At 43.0% G+C, this 17235-nt stretch overlaps 1 protein-coding gene across 1 annotated transcript; it reads right to left on the bottom strand.

The window, feature by feature from the left end:
- Positions 1-5839: 5839 nt before the first annotated feature.
- LOC114137540 (uncharacterized) lies at positions 5840-10384 on the bottom strand. The gene is made up of 11 exons (XM_028006187.1): positions 10160-10384; positions 9071-9157; positions 8769-8909; positions 8554-8678; positions 7956-8092; positions 7757-7850; positions 7526-7625; positions 7138-7397; positions 6834-7020; positions 6576-6703; positions 5840-6414 (listed from the first exon to the last, which is right to left on the bottom strand). Exons 1-11 carry the CDS (start codon positions 10302-10304, stop codon positions 6097-6099), a joined length of 1722 nt encoding a protein of 573 aa, XP_027861988.1. The 5' UTR covers positions 10305-10384; the 3' UTR covers positions 5840-6096.
- Positions 10385-17235: the final 6851 nt, after the last annotated feature.

The raw sequence follows: 17235 nt of genomic DNA, 5'->3' as shown, positions 1-17235 counted from the left end.
GATGTTAAAGACATCGGTGAAGACATCTTTTAGCTCCTCTGCACAGTCTTTCAACACACGACCTGGGATGTTGTCTGGTCCCGCTGCTTTCCGGGGGTTGATTCTGGCCAGTGTCCTCTTCACCATGTCGGCTGAGAGGCGAAGGATCTGGTCATGGGGGCGGGGGGAAGGGTTCTTCTCTGGGCATGTGTTGTTTTGTGCTTCAAAGCGTGCGAAGAAGCTGTTCAGATTGTTCAGCAGAGAGATGTTGCTGTCACAGCTCCGTGGGGAAGGCTTATAGTCCGTGATGGCCTGAATACCTCGCCATAGGCTCTGTGCATCTCTGCTGTCCTTAAAGTGTGTACTTATCTTGTTTGTGTATTCTCGTTTTGCCTTCTTGATGCCACGGGACAGGTTGGCTCTTGCTGTTTTTAAGCCCTGTTCATCCTCAGCTCTGAAGGCTTTATTCCTGGCTCTCAGCAGCTTGTGGACATCACCTGTTAGTCATGGTTTGCAGTTTGCCCGGATGATGATGGTTTTTGTGTCAGTCACATCGTCAATGCATTTTGTGATGAAGGAGGTCACAGTGTCTGTGTACTCCTCAATGTCTGTGTGGCCATTGGGGGTAGCTGCCTGTTTGAACATTTTCCAGTCCGTTTTTTCAAAACAGTCTTGGAGAGCAGCTGTAGCCCCCTCTGGCCACACCCTGATGTCCCTTTTAACAGTTCTGATGGCTTTCACACTTTGCCTGTATGCTGGCATTAGCATAACAGTAAGGTGATCAGAGAGTCCAATGTGCGGTAATGGGGTTGCTTTATATGCTCCTTTTTGTGTTGTGTAGGCCAGGTCCAAGATGTTGTTCCCTCTTGTTGGGAAATCCACGTGTTGGTAGAGTTTTGGAAGGACAGACTTGAGGTCGGCATGGTTAAAATCTCCAACCAAAATGAGAAAACCGTCTGGGTGTGCAATCTGTTGTTCACTGATGGCTTGGTACAGTTCATTTAGCGCTGCATTCCTCTCACTGTTGTTGATGGTCAGAGAGATGTAAACAGCAGCCAGCAAGATAGCCGTAAACTCCCTTGGCAGGTAATAGGTACGGCACTTTATAATCATAACCTCTGCCAATGGTGAGTAGTGTTTACATACCACTACAGCATCCCGACACCACGAGTTCTTGACATAAACAGACCACCGTTTTCTCTGTTCACAAGTGCCCGGATGGCTCGGTAGCATGTTAGCTCCTCCAGTTGTACGGCAGAGTCGGGGATGCCGTCATTAAGCCAAGTTTCGGTGAAAACAAGCACACAGCAGTTTCTCACTGTTCGGTTCGCCGACATTAGCAGTCTGATATGATCCATTTTGTTGTCCAGCGACCGTACGTTTGCCAATAGGATTGATGGTATAGCTGGGCGTGTTGGGTTAGCCGCTAGCCTAGCCCGGATACCACCGCGCTTACCCCTTTTAGTTTTCCTCGAACACCGCTTTCGGCGTTTCCTCTCTAGGGGGCACCGCCTCGGCGAGTCCGGTGTTGTTGGGGGCCGTCGCAGTAGTCCGAGTTCCTTTATTGTCTCCGTGGTGAAGTACTCCAAAACATTGCAGAAGTTGTTTTTTCGGATGTTAAGGAGATCCCGTCGGTTGTACTTGTATTCCGACATAGTTTGGCGAGACAAACATTTAGAACTTTTCAACAAAGACGAGCAATTCACCGTATATTGGGAGAGCGAGAGGCCGCTGCGTCTGCAACGCGCCGCCTGCAGGACCACCTTCTTGCGTTTCATCTGAATGTTACCTTCCTTGTTTCAAGGACTCTAAGGCTGAAATGAAGCACTGCCTCTTAGCCAGTGGTTGCATAATCTGGTGTAGTCTCTTGGACTGAACCAGGCATGTCTGCAAGATGTGATGAACATCTGCCCAGAAAGATAAGAAATACATCAGCAGAGTGATAGAGGAACTGTAATTTTCATTGCTATGGGCCAAACTGTCATTCATAAAACATTTTTGTCTTTTTCTGTAAGCTTTTTTAGCATAATGTGTCAATTATAAGAGATCAAGATGTGTGCTTGCTACTTTTTGAAGGGATAAAAAATAAACTGTAAGAATCAATCATAGCTGCAGACATGGTAGAAAATATATTTTAAAAATACACAAGGGGCGTGCCGTGGTGGCGCGACCCATGTTTGGAGGCCTTGACTCCTCGACACGGCTGTCGCGGGTTCGATTCCCGGACCCGACGATATTTGCCGCATGTCTTCTCCCTTTCCTGTCAGCCTACTTTCATATAAGGGACACAAGAGCCCACAAAAGACCCCCTGGAGGGGCAAAAAAAAAATACACAAACTCTAATTTAATCTTTGGGATTTCAGGTGGCATGATTTTCAAATAACTTTGTTTAATCTGGTTTGGAAACAAAATCATGTTGAATTCATAATTAAATAAAACTTCTATTTGATCAATATGTTTCATATTTAATGTGCTCCTCATAGTAACTCTTAAATTTTCAAATAAACTATGCAGCTTTACTATCAGCCTGTCTCATACGTGCTGAGAAACACATTTCCATGTCTTTACAAACTAATCACTAAATTCATTTTCTGATCATTTTTAGTTGGGATTCATCAGTCAGTCAGCTTGATCGTTGTTTATCACAAATATTACACCACAAATAAGCATTTAGAGAAGAATTATGTAAATGGAAAAAGTTATCAAAGTGGCTTCTCAGGGTTTGTTGGTTAAGGAAAAGTTTTCATCTGCACTGAAACGCATCATCTCCTTAGGATTACCTCATTCTTAGGGTTGTAGTCAATTTGGGTCACATGCAGGGATTATAGTTTAAATAAATTCAACCTAGACACTTGAGGAGATAATGTGACATATATCCACTATGTCTATGATATGAGTGATTAGACAATGCATTAAATGGTTAAGTTAGGATAACCATCAGCTTGGATACTATCCTAGCTGATGGATGGTACCTTATTACCAGGCTTATATTACCAGCGTACGTAAAAGATGCCAGGCTTCTTCATAGGGCAGATGATTTTTCTTTGATTCCAGTAGTAGGTGCATGATACATTGAGCTTACAGAGTAAAACTGTACAAAAGCGGAAGATATCTGAGGAGAGTGTTAAGGAAAATGATTATTTTAGTGCTAAAATACTTACAACATGTGTAAAGGAATATTAAGCATTCTTATTTGAAAAACAGGTTTTGTGGGACCCAGAGAGAGGCCCAAGGAGACAAGCAGACGCCTTCCACTGTCTGCTTAAGAGCACACAAAAGCCATAAAATTAGCATCTCCATGGAAACGGCAGCTGGAATGTGGGAGGAAGAAACTCCAGGGGAGTCGGCGAGATTTATATCAGGACTTCGGTGCTGGGGACATTCGTGTGTGGTACGCACAGGATTAAGGGGTTTCCCTCCTGTTTGGTTTGACAGAGAACAGAGCACGAGCTGTAAGGAGGGGAGTTTCCGGGGTTCCCTGGGGGGCCAAAACAGGTCTCTGATTGGTTGAACAACAGAACGCCTTCTTTGCATATATTAAAGTGAGGAAACACCTACTCAGTATAAAGTACATGTAACGCTAATATAGAGAGAGTTTTTTCCATTTTTTCTCCACGTGGGCGCCTTTGTCTGTCTCTGTGTTTGTGTGTGTCTGTCTCCCTTGTGTGTCTGTTATTTTGTGATAAAATGCATATCTCTGTACCTCTGCAGCTTTGTTAACTGATTCATGCGTTGCTTTGTATGAATTAAACTCTGTGAGCTGTGACGTCAACACGCCTTGTTTAGTTTCGTTTTACAGCCGCCCCGCTGCTCGCCGAGAGGATCCGGCTGTTAAAGGAAGATACGAGCCAAACGTTTTGTTCAAAGTTTTAATAAATACTTCTTCCTTAACAAGAGATTTCATCTAAGGCTGATAAAAACGCTTAACTTTACACATTAAAGCTCTGCCAGCCTCATCTGCCTCGAGTGAGATAACTATTTTAGATTCAACAAGAAGAAAGATTTGGTAAAATGGATTCCTTTGTAGAGTTTAATGCTAATTCTGATCAAAATTAATGCAAAGGTCCGTCTCACATTTTCTAAAAACATCTTGAATCCCAACATTTTTGGCAGTGGTTTGTGAACACTGCTAACTAGAATGTTAGCTACGCTAACCCCAAAGCATAAATCACAAGCATTAGTTCTGCTTTAGTGTTGGTGCTAAAGCATTAGCTGTAGTTCTACAGCATCATGGCTGGAGAACTTGAGAAGAGGAAATGGAGCTGCTGTAAACAGTCTAATGCCACTTCAAAATAAGAGCATGAACATAAACGCCTAGCTACTTGAACAATTTCTAACTTTCAATAAATGAAGCTTCAATACAGACATTGAACTTTAGTTGACAAAAGGACAAAACAGTCTCAGTAAATTAGAGATTTTGATTTCTTCTCTTTGAACAAAGCCAGGCTTCTGCTTTCACTTACTTTCATTAGATTTGAAATCTACTTTCTGTATTTAGTCAGGCTGCCTTTGTTGGATGTTAAAATTTGTTTGGTGATGAAAAACCTTTAGTGTGGTGAAAAAGAAACAGAATAAGTGGGTAAATAATTTTATGGCCTGTCTGTCCACCAGCAGAATTGAGGCATGGCAGTGACTTTGATCCAAAACATCATTTCAGGTTTTGTGTGACCGTTGTTGTGACATGACTCCAGTGATATATGTAAAGACATTTACCGATAACGCGTTCATGTGTGCAACTACTTTACTCCGGCTATATCATGCTTGTTGAGATCAGTGGGTCTGCTATTTTTTGTGTACGTGTTGTGGTGTAAATAGAAAATTATCCCCAGGGACAGATGATGAGGAGATGATATCTTGTGAAGTGTGCCCTTTAAAAATAGCAGGGTCGCTGTCAACATTGTTCGGATCGAGTTCACTTGCTCCGCGCATGTTTCTGTGGGGGTTTATTTCTACATGCCACCATGATCAGTGTGTGTTGTGCGTACTGCAGTCCCTCTGTCTCAGTTTTCTGCATGTGCGTAGACAAGCAACAGCTATTAGGATCTGTCATCATGCATGACTGATTTCCAAATACCCTGTGTGTATACAGTATATGTACTAATAAACAGCCGTGTCTTCAAAGAGGTATGAGGTGGATTTATCCAGGGACCCTGTGACTGATGTTCGTAGTAATGCGAAACACTGCCTGAGGCTGACATGGGTAGAGAGGAAAAGAGAAAGGGGGTGGGATGTAATAAACAAAAGTGGCTGAGGAGACAAAGAGCAATATAAAACAAATGATGTCTTTACATTCATATGTTGCCAATATGTAATTAAGTCCTCTTCCTCAATTATTTTTTATCTCCTTATCTCTTGTTTCACACTACACAGTAAAATTTGCAGTGTTAAATCAACACCTAAAGAGTTGAATTTAACACTGTCTCCGAGTCTATTTGGTCCTTATCGGAATTGGTGTCAATTTAACTCTTTCTATAGTGTTCCATTTTCAGAGTACAATTTAACTCAAAATAGAGTTAAAATTTAACACTGACTAACACTGTACAGTGTTAATAAAACTTAACACTCCTTGTCAAATAACTCTGATAAGAGTAAATATGATTCTAATCAGAGTTAATAAGTTACTCCATAATGGTGACAAAACAACTCGGATTCTCATGCTTTTCAACACTGCATTGAGTCATTGAGGGTTTACACTGGAGGCTCATATAACTCCTATGAGTGTTAATCTGACACACTACTGTGTTGATAATTTACTCTTTAGCGGTGAAAAATCAACTCTGCACAAATAAATATGAAGTGCTATTTTTACACTTTTGTAGAGTTAAATGTACAATTGAATAAAATCAGGTTACCACAGAAATGCATTTAACTTATTTATTGAAATAAAGCACATTTTTAAGATCCACTGTTAACTGTGGTAGCGTCACAGTAACATCACATGATGTACATCCCATTACAATAGATGGCTCAAACTTGACAGAGTACATTTAAGGCAAAGAGTTTTTCCATCCAAGTAACCATGAACTAACTACTTGTACATACCGAACAAGTGCATTTGTGCAACTTAACTCTGCTTAACAAATAAAACACTTATTGACAAACAGATTAGTTCCAGTACTAGTGAAGCAACCTAGCCCGAATTTCTGCCACACGTGGACTTTCTTTCACTTTACCTACATCTATATTGTACACAGTGGTCTGGATGAACGTAAACATGTTGCACAGCATGGGGTTGTATGTTGTGGCAAACACATAATGTGCCTTAAACAGTTCATCAAAAGCACCAAGAGAGGAAGTTGACCTGCAAGCAATGGCATTTTTGTCAAGGATGATGAAGAACTGGTGAGCTACTTTCTTCCTCCGTCCCACAGCCAGGAGATAGGGTTGTGTGCTCGTCATGATGGCATCAAGATGTTCTTGGATGTTGGTTCCTGTCTGTGGAAAAAAAACACACAATACAATTACAATTCCATAGCTGCAATGCTACATATGGGAAAACAGCATTTAACTATGTGTGATATCACCCTAAAACTGAAACTCTCCCAGTGAAACAACCTTGAGTATAACATAAAATAAAATTTACAACAAATACAAACCTTCTTGAAGACCACAAGATGCTTCTCTGCTTGGGAGGCAGACACCTTCCCTGGTCTCTTACGACCTAAGGCAGAGGGGGGAATCAGGTGTAGCAGCAGCAAAATCGATGAGAGGTCACTGTCCCAACCTGTGATAAGAGAAATGTGATGTTGAATTGACCATTAAAATCTAGTGATTATGCAATTTAAATTATGTGTACATCGCTAAGTGAAGCTCACACAATAATTGATGGCTACATAATGTGAAGTCATCCTTACTCATGTCATCATCCACTTCAGTGTCATCCTCAGGAGTATCAGCTGCCAGGAGAAGTTCTTCAAGATCACTAGTGGTTGGAAGCATTCTGCATTGTTGGATGATCTTTCTCTTGAAGGTGGTCGTCCATTTCTCCAGAAACTTGCCAGACACGTCTTCTCCAAACATCAGGACAAAATCCTGCTCCACCTAGGATGTCGATAGTAAAAAACTTAAAACATTTCCCAGCCACATTAATTGTATTCATTTTGACTTGTCACAAAAATACAATTTTTACATGACTGTGAAATTATCAAAAATAATTACCAAGCCTTTGACATCTTTGAAACGTGGAAAGACAGAGAGTATGTTGCTTGACTGTTGGGGGTCGAGGACCATGTTGCGCCGGAAGTCAAATGTGAGCTTCATCTTCTTCTTGATCGTGTCCTCATCGGCTGAATGCTTAATCAGTGCGATGGCTTCCTTACACTCTTCTTCACTCAGGATAGTCTCTGGAACAAACTGGGTCTCTCGTCTAGCAGCTGGTCCTCCAAGCCCATGTTCACAAGATGCTTCTTCGGATGATGCTAGTCAATATAAGAAAATACTTCAACTTTAAAAAAAGCCAACAACAATAAAACCTTCCCTGCCCCCCAAAAAATGCAACACCATCCCTGTAGTTGCATTTCTTCTTCAAGTGTTGTTAATGGTTTACCTCCATATGATGATCGTCTGTCTTTAGCAGTGGATCTCTGAATAGTTTTTATCCTCCAGGCTAAATACCCGGTACCACTTGCAGCATCATAATAATGCTCCTTGGGGATCGAAAGGATGGCAAAAACATACAGACATTGAAACAGTTAAACATATAATCTGATAGAAACTAAAAGTTTTCAATGTGTTACTGTGTGTACCATAACACAGTAAATTATAGTGTGTGACTTACATAACCATTCCTGGAGAATGGATCACTGAGGTAGGGGAATAAGCTAACAATTCCTCTGGCATACATTTCTTTAACCTCTCTGGGTGGTGATGTCCTGCAAAATTAAAATGGTCAAGGTATATTATCCAAGGTGTGCACTGGATTTAACAAAATCTTTCATTTCATCTACACAGCTAACTAAAGCCTATTTACAAATTACCCATTCTTCTCTGTCATGTCAGCTGTCAGTATGTTAACCATTTTCCTTCTGGTTTCATCTGTGAGGCACTTGCTTCGATTATATTCCTTCATGATCCGTTCACCACCAGGTTTGTTGTTAAGAATGGATTCCACCAACTTCAAACAACAAAACATTTCAGCTTTTATTAAATACACATCAAAACAGTAATTGTTAGTAAAAAAACAAAAACATTCTCTTCTCAAATATAAGCGATAATAAAGCAGCGTGTATTATAAGACTGGTGGATCACCAGGATTTATTTGTTTATTTTACTTGCTTGTTCATTTTAAATAGGGTTTTTTATGCACCAGTAACAGTAAAAACGAAGTAAGCTAGATTTGACGCACTGAACTTGGTGCGATGATGTGCAAACCAATTGCCCCATCTCTGCACCTGCCCCTTGGCCTAACAAGCTGTTATTGCACTTCTGATTTTTTTGTAACTTTTAACATTTAATACAAAAACTGTTCTGGCACCTCTTCTGAGTATAGCAGGTTTTCTGGGGGAAACAGTGATAAAGGCTTTTAAAACAAAATACTTTTTGGTTTTGCATTAATTTTTGAGAGTCAATTCTTACATGCTTAGCTTCTGTGTCCAGGCGCTGGCGTTTAGCGGAAGGACTCTCTGAAAGAATGAGTGTCTCTTGAGAATCAGATGAGCTTGGCTGAGATTCCTCAGGCAATTCCACCATGGAGACAAAGTCTGACCATAAGAGAAGCAGATGAAAGATAAAAAACAATAATTAAATAGCAAGCTTGTTAAATACTAACATTAATTACAAATATAACAAACCAGTTTCATATTTGATGGTTAGGACTCCAGCTGAGGGATCCTTAACAACATCCTCAAACACATCTTCATCCAACTCAGTCCCAGAACTGTCAACAACCTTCACGCCCTCCGTCATAGCTGGCACGCCAAATTTTGCAAATGCTAGAGAAAAAGACAGATGCTTGTCTAAACCACAATTATGAGGTTATGTTGCTCTAATACTTACATGTGCATAGACTCTGGAACATTACTTTTGAATAAACAATGTGAAGTAACATTACAAGCACCTCATAGCTTCCTGTGTAAAGCTACCAGTGTCTTACCTGCTATCAAAAACTCCTTCAGATTCGGTTCTGTTAGTCGGACAAATTTTTGCTGCTCGCCAAGTCTTGTTTTAATCAACATGGTTCCTGCAGCACATAATTCCTCAGTCATTCATCTTTAGTACTGAAAGGCTTTCAATTTGTGAAACATGTGCCAACTGCTTCACAAACATTACAGCTTACATTACATCGTTTCATAGAACACAATGATTTAAGTTTACACGTTAATGGCTTGGGCGCTAAGTAATTTGACTTGTTGGACTCTTATCTAGGTTAGACAGTTACTAAATACCCTTTCCTTTAGTAACAACTAGAACCGTCCATTAAATTGCCTCGCTTCTTTTTCGGCGTTTGCATTAGCATTAGCAACGGTTAATGGAGGAGTCAAGCAAGGTTTACAGTAGAGGCATTATGCTGGGCACGAGGGAGAGCACGCAAATAATCCCTCGCGCCAAATTCAGTGTTAACTATGAAACTAGCTGGACTATTAGCACCGCTTATGGTACCAACAATTCGGAGTCGTGAGGTCAGAAGGCTGCCGGACCGGTCACAAGTCACAACATCCCGCTCACAAGGAGATGCCACTCAATTGTAATTGAAAGTGAACCAAATTGTGTTAGAAATACTCAACCCGAATAAAATATGGACTAACATAAAAAAGGAGCAGAGCAGCTAAAAGCTAGTTTAGCAAACTCCTGGCACCAACGCAATATACGCGGATATAAATTTACTTAGCAAAAAAAAAAAAAAAGCTGGACGGTTAGCATTACTGTTGACCTGAAAAGCCATACAGCCAACGTGAGACTTATTTTTTCTCAACCCAGACATTTTTTGCTGAATTTATGTTGCATTTCTAAAATAAATAAATAAATAAAACACATATTTATGCAATATGGCTTGGACATGGATTTAAGGCGGACATAATCGAGTTGGACAGGCGAACATTTTAAGCTAGGCATTCACTCGGTCAGATTAGCCCTATTAAACTCAGTATTAAGATATCAAAACTCACTCATATACCGGGGAACAAATAAAATATTCTTATAAAACAATTCAAATTTTATTATTATCTTATAAAAAGAAACTTACCACAGTTGTTCAAGCAGGAGAAAAATGGCGTCCACACAACGGTTAGACTTGTTGGTTTGAGTGGAGGAGGTGGGCGGAGCTTGTCAGAGTCAACTTGACACGACGTGTATACACTCTGGAAATTTACACCAACACTAGGTGGCATTTTACTCAGTCTGTTGTTGTATTAGCTCTGAAAGAGTCAATGAATTTTAACACTGCATATTTAACACTGCGAAATTTACTGTGTAGTCTACGAAATGGAGCCCATGATAATTGTAGTATTACATTAAGGGGCAGCAGCAGCACAACACACACAAATACACATCAGGACAATAAATGCAATTCAGCAGTGACTGATTGTCATAACTGTGAAATTTCTCAAAAATACAAACCAAAAAGATAACATACTGTACGTACAGATGGTAGCAGGGATGCGGAACCAGAAGCATCCTGACACTTTGATCAGCAACACATGGAAAAACAGACAGGACAATGTTATGTGGAAAAGATTTCCCACAGGATTTAGTTCAAACCAAAACCAGCAACAGTAAACATGAGACCTCAACTGGGTGTCGGGATTCGATTCTAAATTGCTTAATTTCAATTACAAATGTGTGCAAATCTTTGTCTGTGTTCTACTATTGTTGAAAAAACACAACTTTACAAATGTAGTGTTTCAGTTTAAGAAGAACTTCAATTAAAATCACCCATGAGTCATACAATCACACGATAAGTCATTAAAAATATTGGCAGCAACAGACGTAGACAGTTACATAAAATTTATTCAAATTCATCAGCGTCTTATTGAAGCAACAAGCCCCGCCTACTTTAGAGCGGCTATCTGTAGTCTGTCATTTTAACAGAACAGTTATGGATTCAACACATTGGACTGATATATCTTTTTATGAAGTGTGATGCTGTGAGAGCTCTGATGGAACCAGCTGAACATTGTTCAAAAAAACTCAACAAAGCAATTTGTAACATGTAACCCACAAGAAAGGTTAATTTAAATTCACATGATAATAATAAATGGCAGATAAATTAATTTCCTTCAATGACTAATACCAAATCTATACAATTACAAAGAAAGTTGGGCCAGATCAGAAGATTCTAAATTCTAGGGAGACTGGGTGTGAGTAACAACAGAGAGTACACAGTGTTTATAAGAAAGAATAGAATTTAATATAATAACAATTGTGGATCCAAATTTATAAACAAATCAAAATTGTGCGATGTTTAAAGAGAAAATAAAATAAATAACAGTCTTTTCCAATGTGTCTGTCAATTAATTCAATGTTTCACAACTAGTGACCAGTCGGGTGACTGTCTACCGGTTCTCTTGATTCTCTGGGATGGGGCTCGCCATCCAAGTTCAGATGAGGATGATCATCAGGTCTCTGGTCACCACAGGCCAGAAATTGCACCATAACATGGCAAAAATAAAAACCTGACCGAGCCAACTGCCGAGCGCGTGCGGTCACCCACCGATGCTCCGACGCTACCAACGGCTTTCTCCGGGCTTCAGTCGCTCACAAGGGAAACCCTCCGAGATCAATTTCCAGATTCATCCAATTTCGACAAGCTCTTCACGGAAACAACAGTCAGCTATGAGCTCTCAAGCGTATCTGATGCGTTCTGAGCAAAATCTCAACAAAGCAGCTGAAAGGGGCGGGACAATCAACTCATTGGCTGACGTGAAATCAGACTGTGCCAGCCATTGGTTGTTTAATCCGTCACTTACAGTAATCATCTAAAGGAATATTTCACAGTTTTTAAAGATTAATAGCACTTTTAACCTATATCTATGAACATATTTATCAACTTATTTTTCAACTTTGCTACTTTTTAACTCTTAAGTTTTACTTGTGTTTTTAACACTGGGTTACACATTGTCCTCCTGTTACCTCCTGTCATCTTCTTCGTGGTTTTCGCTAGTAGGAATATCCAGCTGTTGATTACTTAACTTGTGTGATATGAAAAGTGTCTCAATACGGCAAAAAAAGAGGCCATCCTAGTGTAAAGACTTTTATCAAAAACATTAGTTTTGCCAAAATTGCAATAAATGTTAGGAGGCCGGAGTTTGGGTTTGTTTTTTCCTCAGTTTCCACCGGAGGGAGTTAGAAAGCCACTATGGAGGAAGGACCTGGTGAATTTCTTACACCTGCAATCGACCTAGAGGATAAGAGGAGGTGATTGCCAGTCCTTCAACACCCGAGTGTTATACCTACATAGCACATCGAGCAAGTTACTTTTCCTACGACTTAGCCTCCTTGTATATTGTTGATTATTTCCTCGACTTACCATCTTGTGTCCTTCTTCTAAGGCTACATGGTACCTCCTGGATTTTGTTCCTTGAGATCTTCATGTGACCAGCAGGGAGTGGTTCTTTTAAACAAGATGCACCAGAACACAGAATAATCCCCACCTGAGTTGTGGCTCAACAGCTCAGTGGGTGCTAGTTTTCCTCCTGGTTCACATTAGCTGGCCTTGCCACAGAATTAACCCTGGCACAAACCTGCTCGCCATCACACTCTCTGGCAAAGTGACCAGGCTGTTGGCACCTGTGGCAGACCACCGAACCCGGATGAGGAGGTTGCACCTGTGGTAAAGAAGTCTGCAAAAGAAGCAATACACTGGGTGAGTTGATTAATCTGTTCTTGTTGCTGTTTTAGAAGTTCCCTTAGTTCACTAAACTCAGAGCGGGCAGCAGTAGGTGGAGTTAGCCGAGAGCTGCCATACACCCCGTACTGCAGCCCATATGTGGATGGGAGATAATGACTATGCTCCCTAGCACCACCTGGAAACCCCTGCCTCTCCCACCAAATTGCCTCCCCACGCACCTCCATCAAGGTGGCAGTGGGATGACCCCAAACATACTGCTTAAGTTCCCGGCGGAGAGCACTATCCAACACATGTTCTACAAACTGATCACACAGCAGAATATCAGCATTCAACAACCCATCGGGAGCATTCTGCTTTACTGGTTCCATAAGGGCCATCAAAGCTAGGGAAAACTGCAACGGTGTTTCCTCCTCTTGCTGCTTCCAAGAACAGAATGCATGCTGAAGAGTTATACATGACTCAGTGCAACCATACAACTCCCTCAAAATAGCCAAGATCTTAGCTGGATCATTCCTCTATGCACTGGTGCGGTACTTTATTTCCTCCCTTGCTTCCCCCTCTAGATGATCAAAAAGGAAGAAAGCCTGGTCTGCCACTGACAAATGGCGGGCCCGAATACATGATTAGGCCTCCTCAATCCACTCACTGATCCCAAGGCCAGTCCTACCACCGAACATTGTCGGTCCCTGGGCACAACCACCAACCGCTCAGCAACTGCAGAGCCAACAGGCATGACGCCGCTCCTTCCCCAGCCACAGCTGGGGAAGGAGCGGCGCCCGGCGAACCTCCAGCCGTCACATTCTACTGACCCACTCCATCCACCAGCCGCCACGCCACCTCCCCCTGTGGAGGGGAAGACTACCAAAAGGAAACTCAAAAAACAAAACAAAAAAACAGTGAAAATAAATGCTGAACCCACAAATAGGTCTTCCTTGGATAGCTACTGCTGTCTTGTCTTACAATACCATGAATAAAAACACACACAAGACACAGTTAAGACCCTAAACACAAAAAAAGTCAAGTCTGTGTTCAATGGGGCATCCTGCTCACAGCACCAAATGTGACCAGCGGGGCGGGGGGGGGCATTTAAGAAATTACCCCAAACCATGACAATAAACTAATTTAACAATTTAACAAACAAAACAGAGGAGTGAGTCTAGCGCCAGCAAGAGAAATGGCTCATGGTCTTCAGTCAAGGACAAAGAGAAATCTTGTAACCACTAAAACCTGATGCTGCTCCCTGTTTGCTTTCATTTTGTGAAGAAGAACTTGGACTCAATGTCTTCTTCTGAGATTTTCTTGTTTTTTCCTTCAGTGGTTCTTGGTGCAGCGCCACCATAGGTGAGTAGGGGAACAGGTTTTTCAGTTTGGTTCTGTCGTGGAAAAAATACTATTTCCAAGCACTGTTCAGGTGAAATCACTCAATTCATATATTGTGCACCTTTTGTTACCTTTTTTCTTTCTCTTGGTTTTTTTATGTCTTCAATCATTGGTATGATACCTCCACACTTTTCCTGGACAGAACATATAGAGGACCGCCTCCCTGGCAAGGAGGGGTTGCAGGATAACTTTTCCTACCCATATGTGGATATGGATAGCTGGATGGATGAACGGATATCCATCCAGCCATCCATCTTCTTCCACTTATCCGGGGTCGGATCGCGGAGGTAGCAGCTTCAGAAGGGAGGTCCAGACTTCCCTCTCCCCGGCCACTTCTTCCAGCTCTTCCGGGGGAATCCCGAGGCGTTCAGGCCAGCTGAGAGACATAGTCCCTCCAGCGTGTCCTGGGTCTTCCCCGGGGCCTCCTCCCGGTGGGACGTGCCCGGAACACCTCACCAGGGAGGAGTCCAGGAGGCATCCTGACCAGATGCCCGAGCCACCTCAACTGGCTCCTCTCGATGTGAAGGAGCAGCGGCTCTACTCTGAGTCCCTCCCGAATGACTGAGCTTCTCACCCTATCTCTAAGGGAGAGCCCAGCCACCCTACGGAGAAAACCCATTTCGGCCGCTTGTATCCGCGATCTCGTTCTTTCGGTCATGACCCAAAGCTTATGACCATAGATGAGGGTGGGAACGTAGATTGACCAGTAAATCGAAAGCCTCGCTTTTTGGCTCAGCTCTCTCTTCACCACGACGGACCGGTACAGCGCCCGCTTGACAGCAGATGCTGCGCCAATCCGCCTGTCGATCTCCCGCTCCCTTCTTCCCCCATTCGTGAACAAGATCCCGAAATACTTGAACTCCTCCACTTGGGGCAGGACACCCCCCCCTGACCCGGAGAAGGCACTCTACCCTTTTCTGGCTCAAGACCATGGCCTCGGATTTGGAGGCACTGATCCTCATCCCGGCCGCTTCACACTCGACTACGAACAGCTCCAGCGAGAGCTGCAGATCACGACCTGATGAAGCCAAAAGGACCACATCGTCTGCAAAAAGCAGAGATGAGATCCCAAGGCCACCAAATCGGATCCCCTCAACATCTTGGCTGCGCCTAGAAATTCTGTCCATGAAAGTGATGAACAGAATCGGTGACAAAGGGCAGCCCTGGCGGAGTCCAACTCTCACCGGAAACGAGCCCGACTTACTGCCGGCAATGTTGACCAGACTCTGACACCGGTCATAAAGGGACCTGACAGCCCGTATCAAAGGGCCAGGTACCCCATACTCCCGGAGAACCTCCCACAGGGCTCCCCAAGGGACACGGTCGAACGCCTTCTCCAAGTCCACAAAACACATGTAGACTGGTTGGGCGAACTCCCATGCACCCTCCAGGACCCTGCCGAGGGTGTAGAGCTGGTCCAGTGTTACACAGCCAGGACGAAAACCACACTGCTCTTCCTGAATCCGAGGTTCGACTATCCGACGGACCCTCCTTTCCAGGACCCCTGAATAGACCTTGCCTGGTAGGCTTAAGAGTGTGACATCTCTCTAATTGGAGCACACCCTCCGGGGGACCGGAGGGTGTTGAACAGGGGGACCACCACCCCAGTCTGCCAATCCAGGGGCACTGCCCCCGATGTCCATGCAATATTGCAGAGTCGCGTCAGCCAACACAACCCTACAACATCCAGAGTTTTAAGGAACTCCGGGCGGATCTCATCCCCTCCCGGAGCCTTGCCACCGAGGAGCTTTTTAACCACCTCGGCGACCTCGTCCCCAGAGATTGGAGAGCCCAACCCAGAGCCCCCGGCTCAGTTTCCTCAATGGAAGGCATGTTGGTGGGATTGAGGAGGTCTTCGAAGTACTCTGCCCACCGGCCCACAATGTCCCGAGTAGAGGTCAGCAGCACACCGTCCCCACTATAAACAGTGTTGGTGCAGTACTACGTCCCCCCCCCTGAGATGCCGGATGGTGGACCAGAATCGCCTCAAAGCCGTATGGAAGTCTTTCTCCATGGCCTCTCCAAACTTCTCTCACGCCCGAGTTTTTGCCTCAGCAACCACCCGAGCCGCATGCCACTTCGCCTGCCGGTACCCATCAGCTGCTTCCGGAGTCCCATAGGCCAAAAAGGCCCGATAGGACTCCTTCTTCAGCTTGACGGCATCCCTCACCGAAGGAGTCCACCAATGGGTTCGAGGGTTGCCGCCGCAACAGGCACCGACAACCTTGCGGCCACAGCTCTGATCGGCCGCCTTGACAATGGAGGCACGGAACACGGTCCACTCAGACTCCATGTCCCCCATCTCCCCTGGGACGTGCTCGAAGTTTTGCCGGAGATGGGAGTTAAAGCTCCGTCTCACAGGGGATTCCGCCAGATGTTCCCAGCAGACCCTCACAACACGTTTGGGGCTGCCAGGTCTGACCGGCTTCCTCCCCCACTTTTCCTACCAAACAATAATATCAAACACAGTGATATTATTGCAGGATAGACTAGCGGACTGCTGGTAGGTTTTATCGTATCTTGCATATATGTTACGTCTTCCTGGATAGTGTTATGTCTTATGACTGAGGAGGGAAATGTGTGTTGATTAATATTAAATATTATCATATTTATTTATAATCAAAAGGGGGAAATGTGATGGAAAAATAACATTAAGGTAACATCTGCTAGTCATGTTATATGAAATGCTTGTGAACTCTCACCAAAAGAACTATTTGGGTTACATGTAGAAGGTTGGAAGTTGTTTTCTACAGCTGCATCAGAACCAGACTGTCTCACCCCTTTGTTGTTAATTCTTTATCTTTGATATAAAACTCATATGTTGTCTCTGCCTGACAGAGCTTTTCATCCAGACCTGCTTCATCACTGATTGTCCTACAAGCTCTCTGAAAATAAGAGAAAAAAGTAACATATTTCCAGATGAAACAAAATGTTAAATCAAATCATAAATGCATATGTAGAACATGCAGAAAGTATAGACATTTGTTTTTGTGAAACATAGACATTTCTATGAATTGCAAAGCAGTATAGGAAAGCTAAGCTAGAATACTAGCCTGAAAATATCAAAGATTAACACCACTTAAAGACAAAAA

This window comes from Xiphophorus couchianus, chromosome 22 (assembly GCF_001444195.1).
Source record: "Xiphophorus couchianus chromosome 22, X_couchianus-1.0, whole genome shotgun sequence".
Lineage (NCBI taxonomy): Eukaryota > Metazoa > Chordata > Actinopteri > Cyprinodontiformes > Poeciliidae > Xiphophorus > Xiphophorus couchianus.
This window is presented reverse-complemented; position numbering and strand designations above follow the sequence as displayed.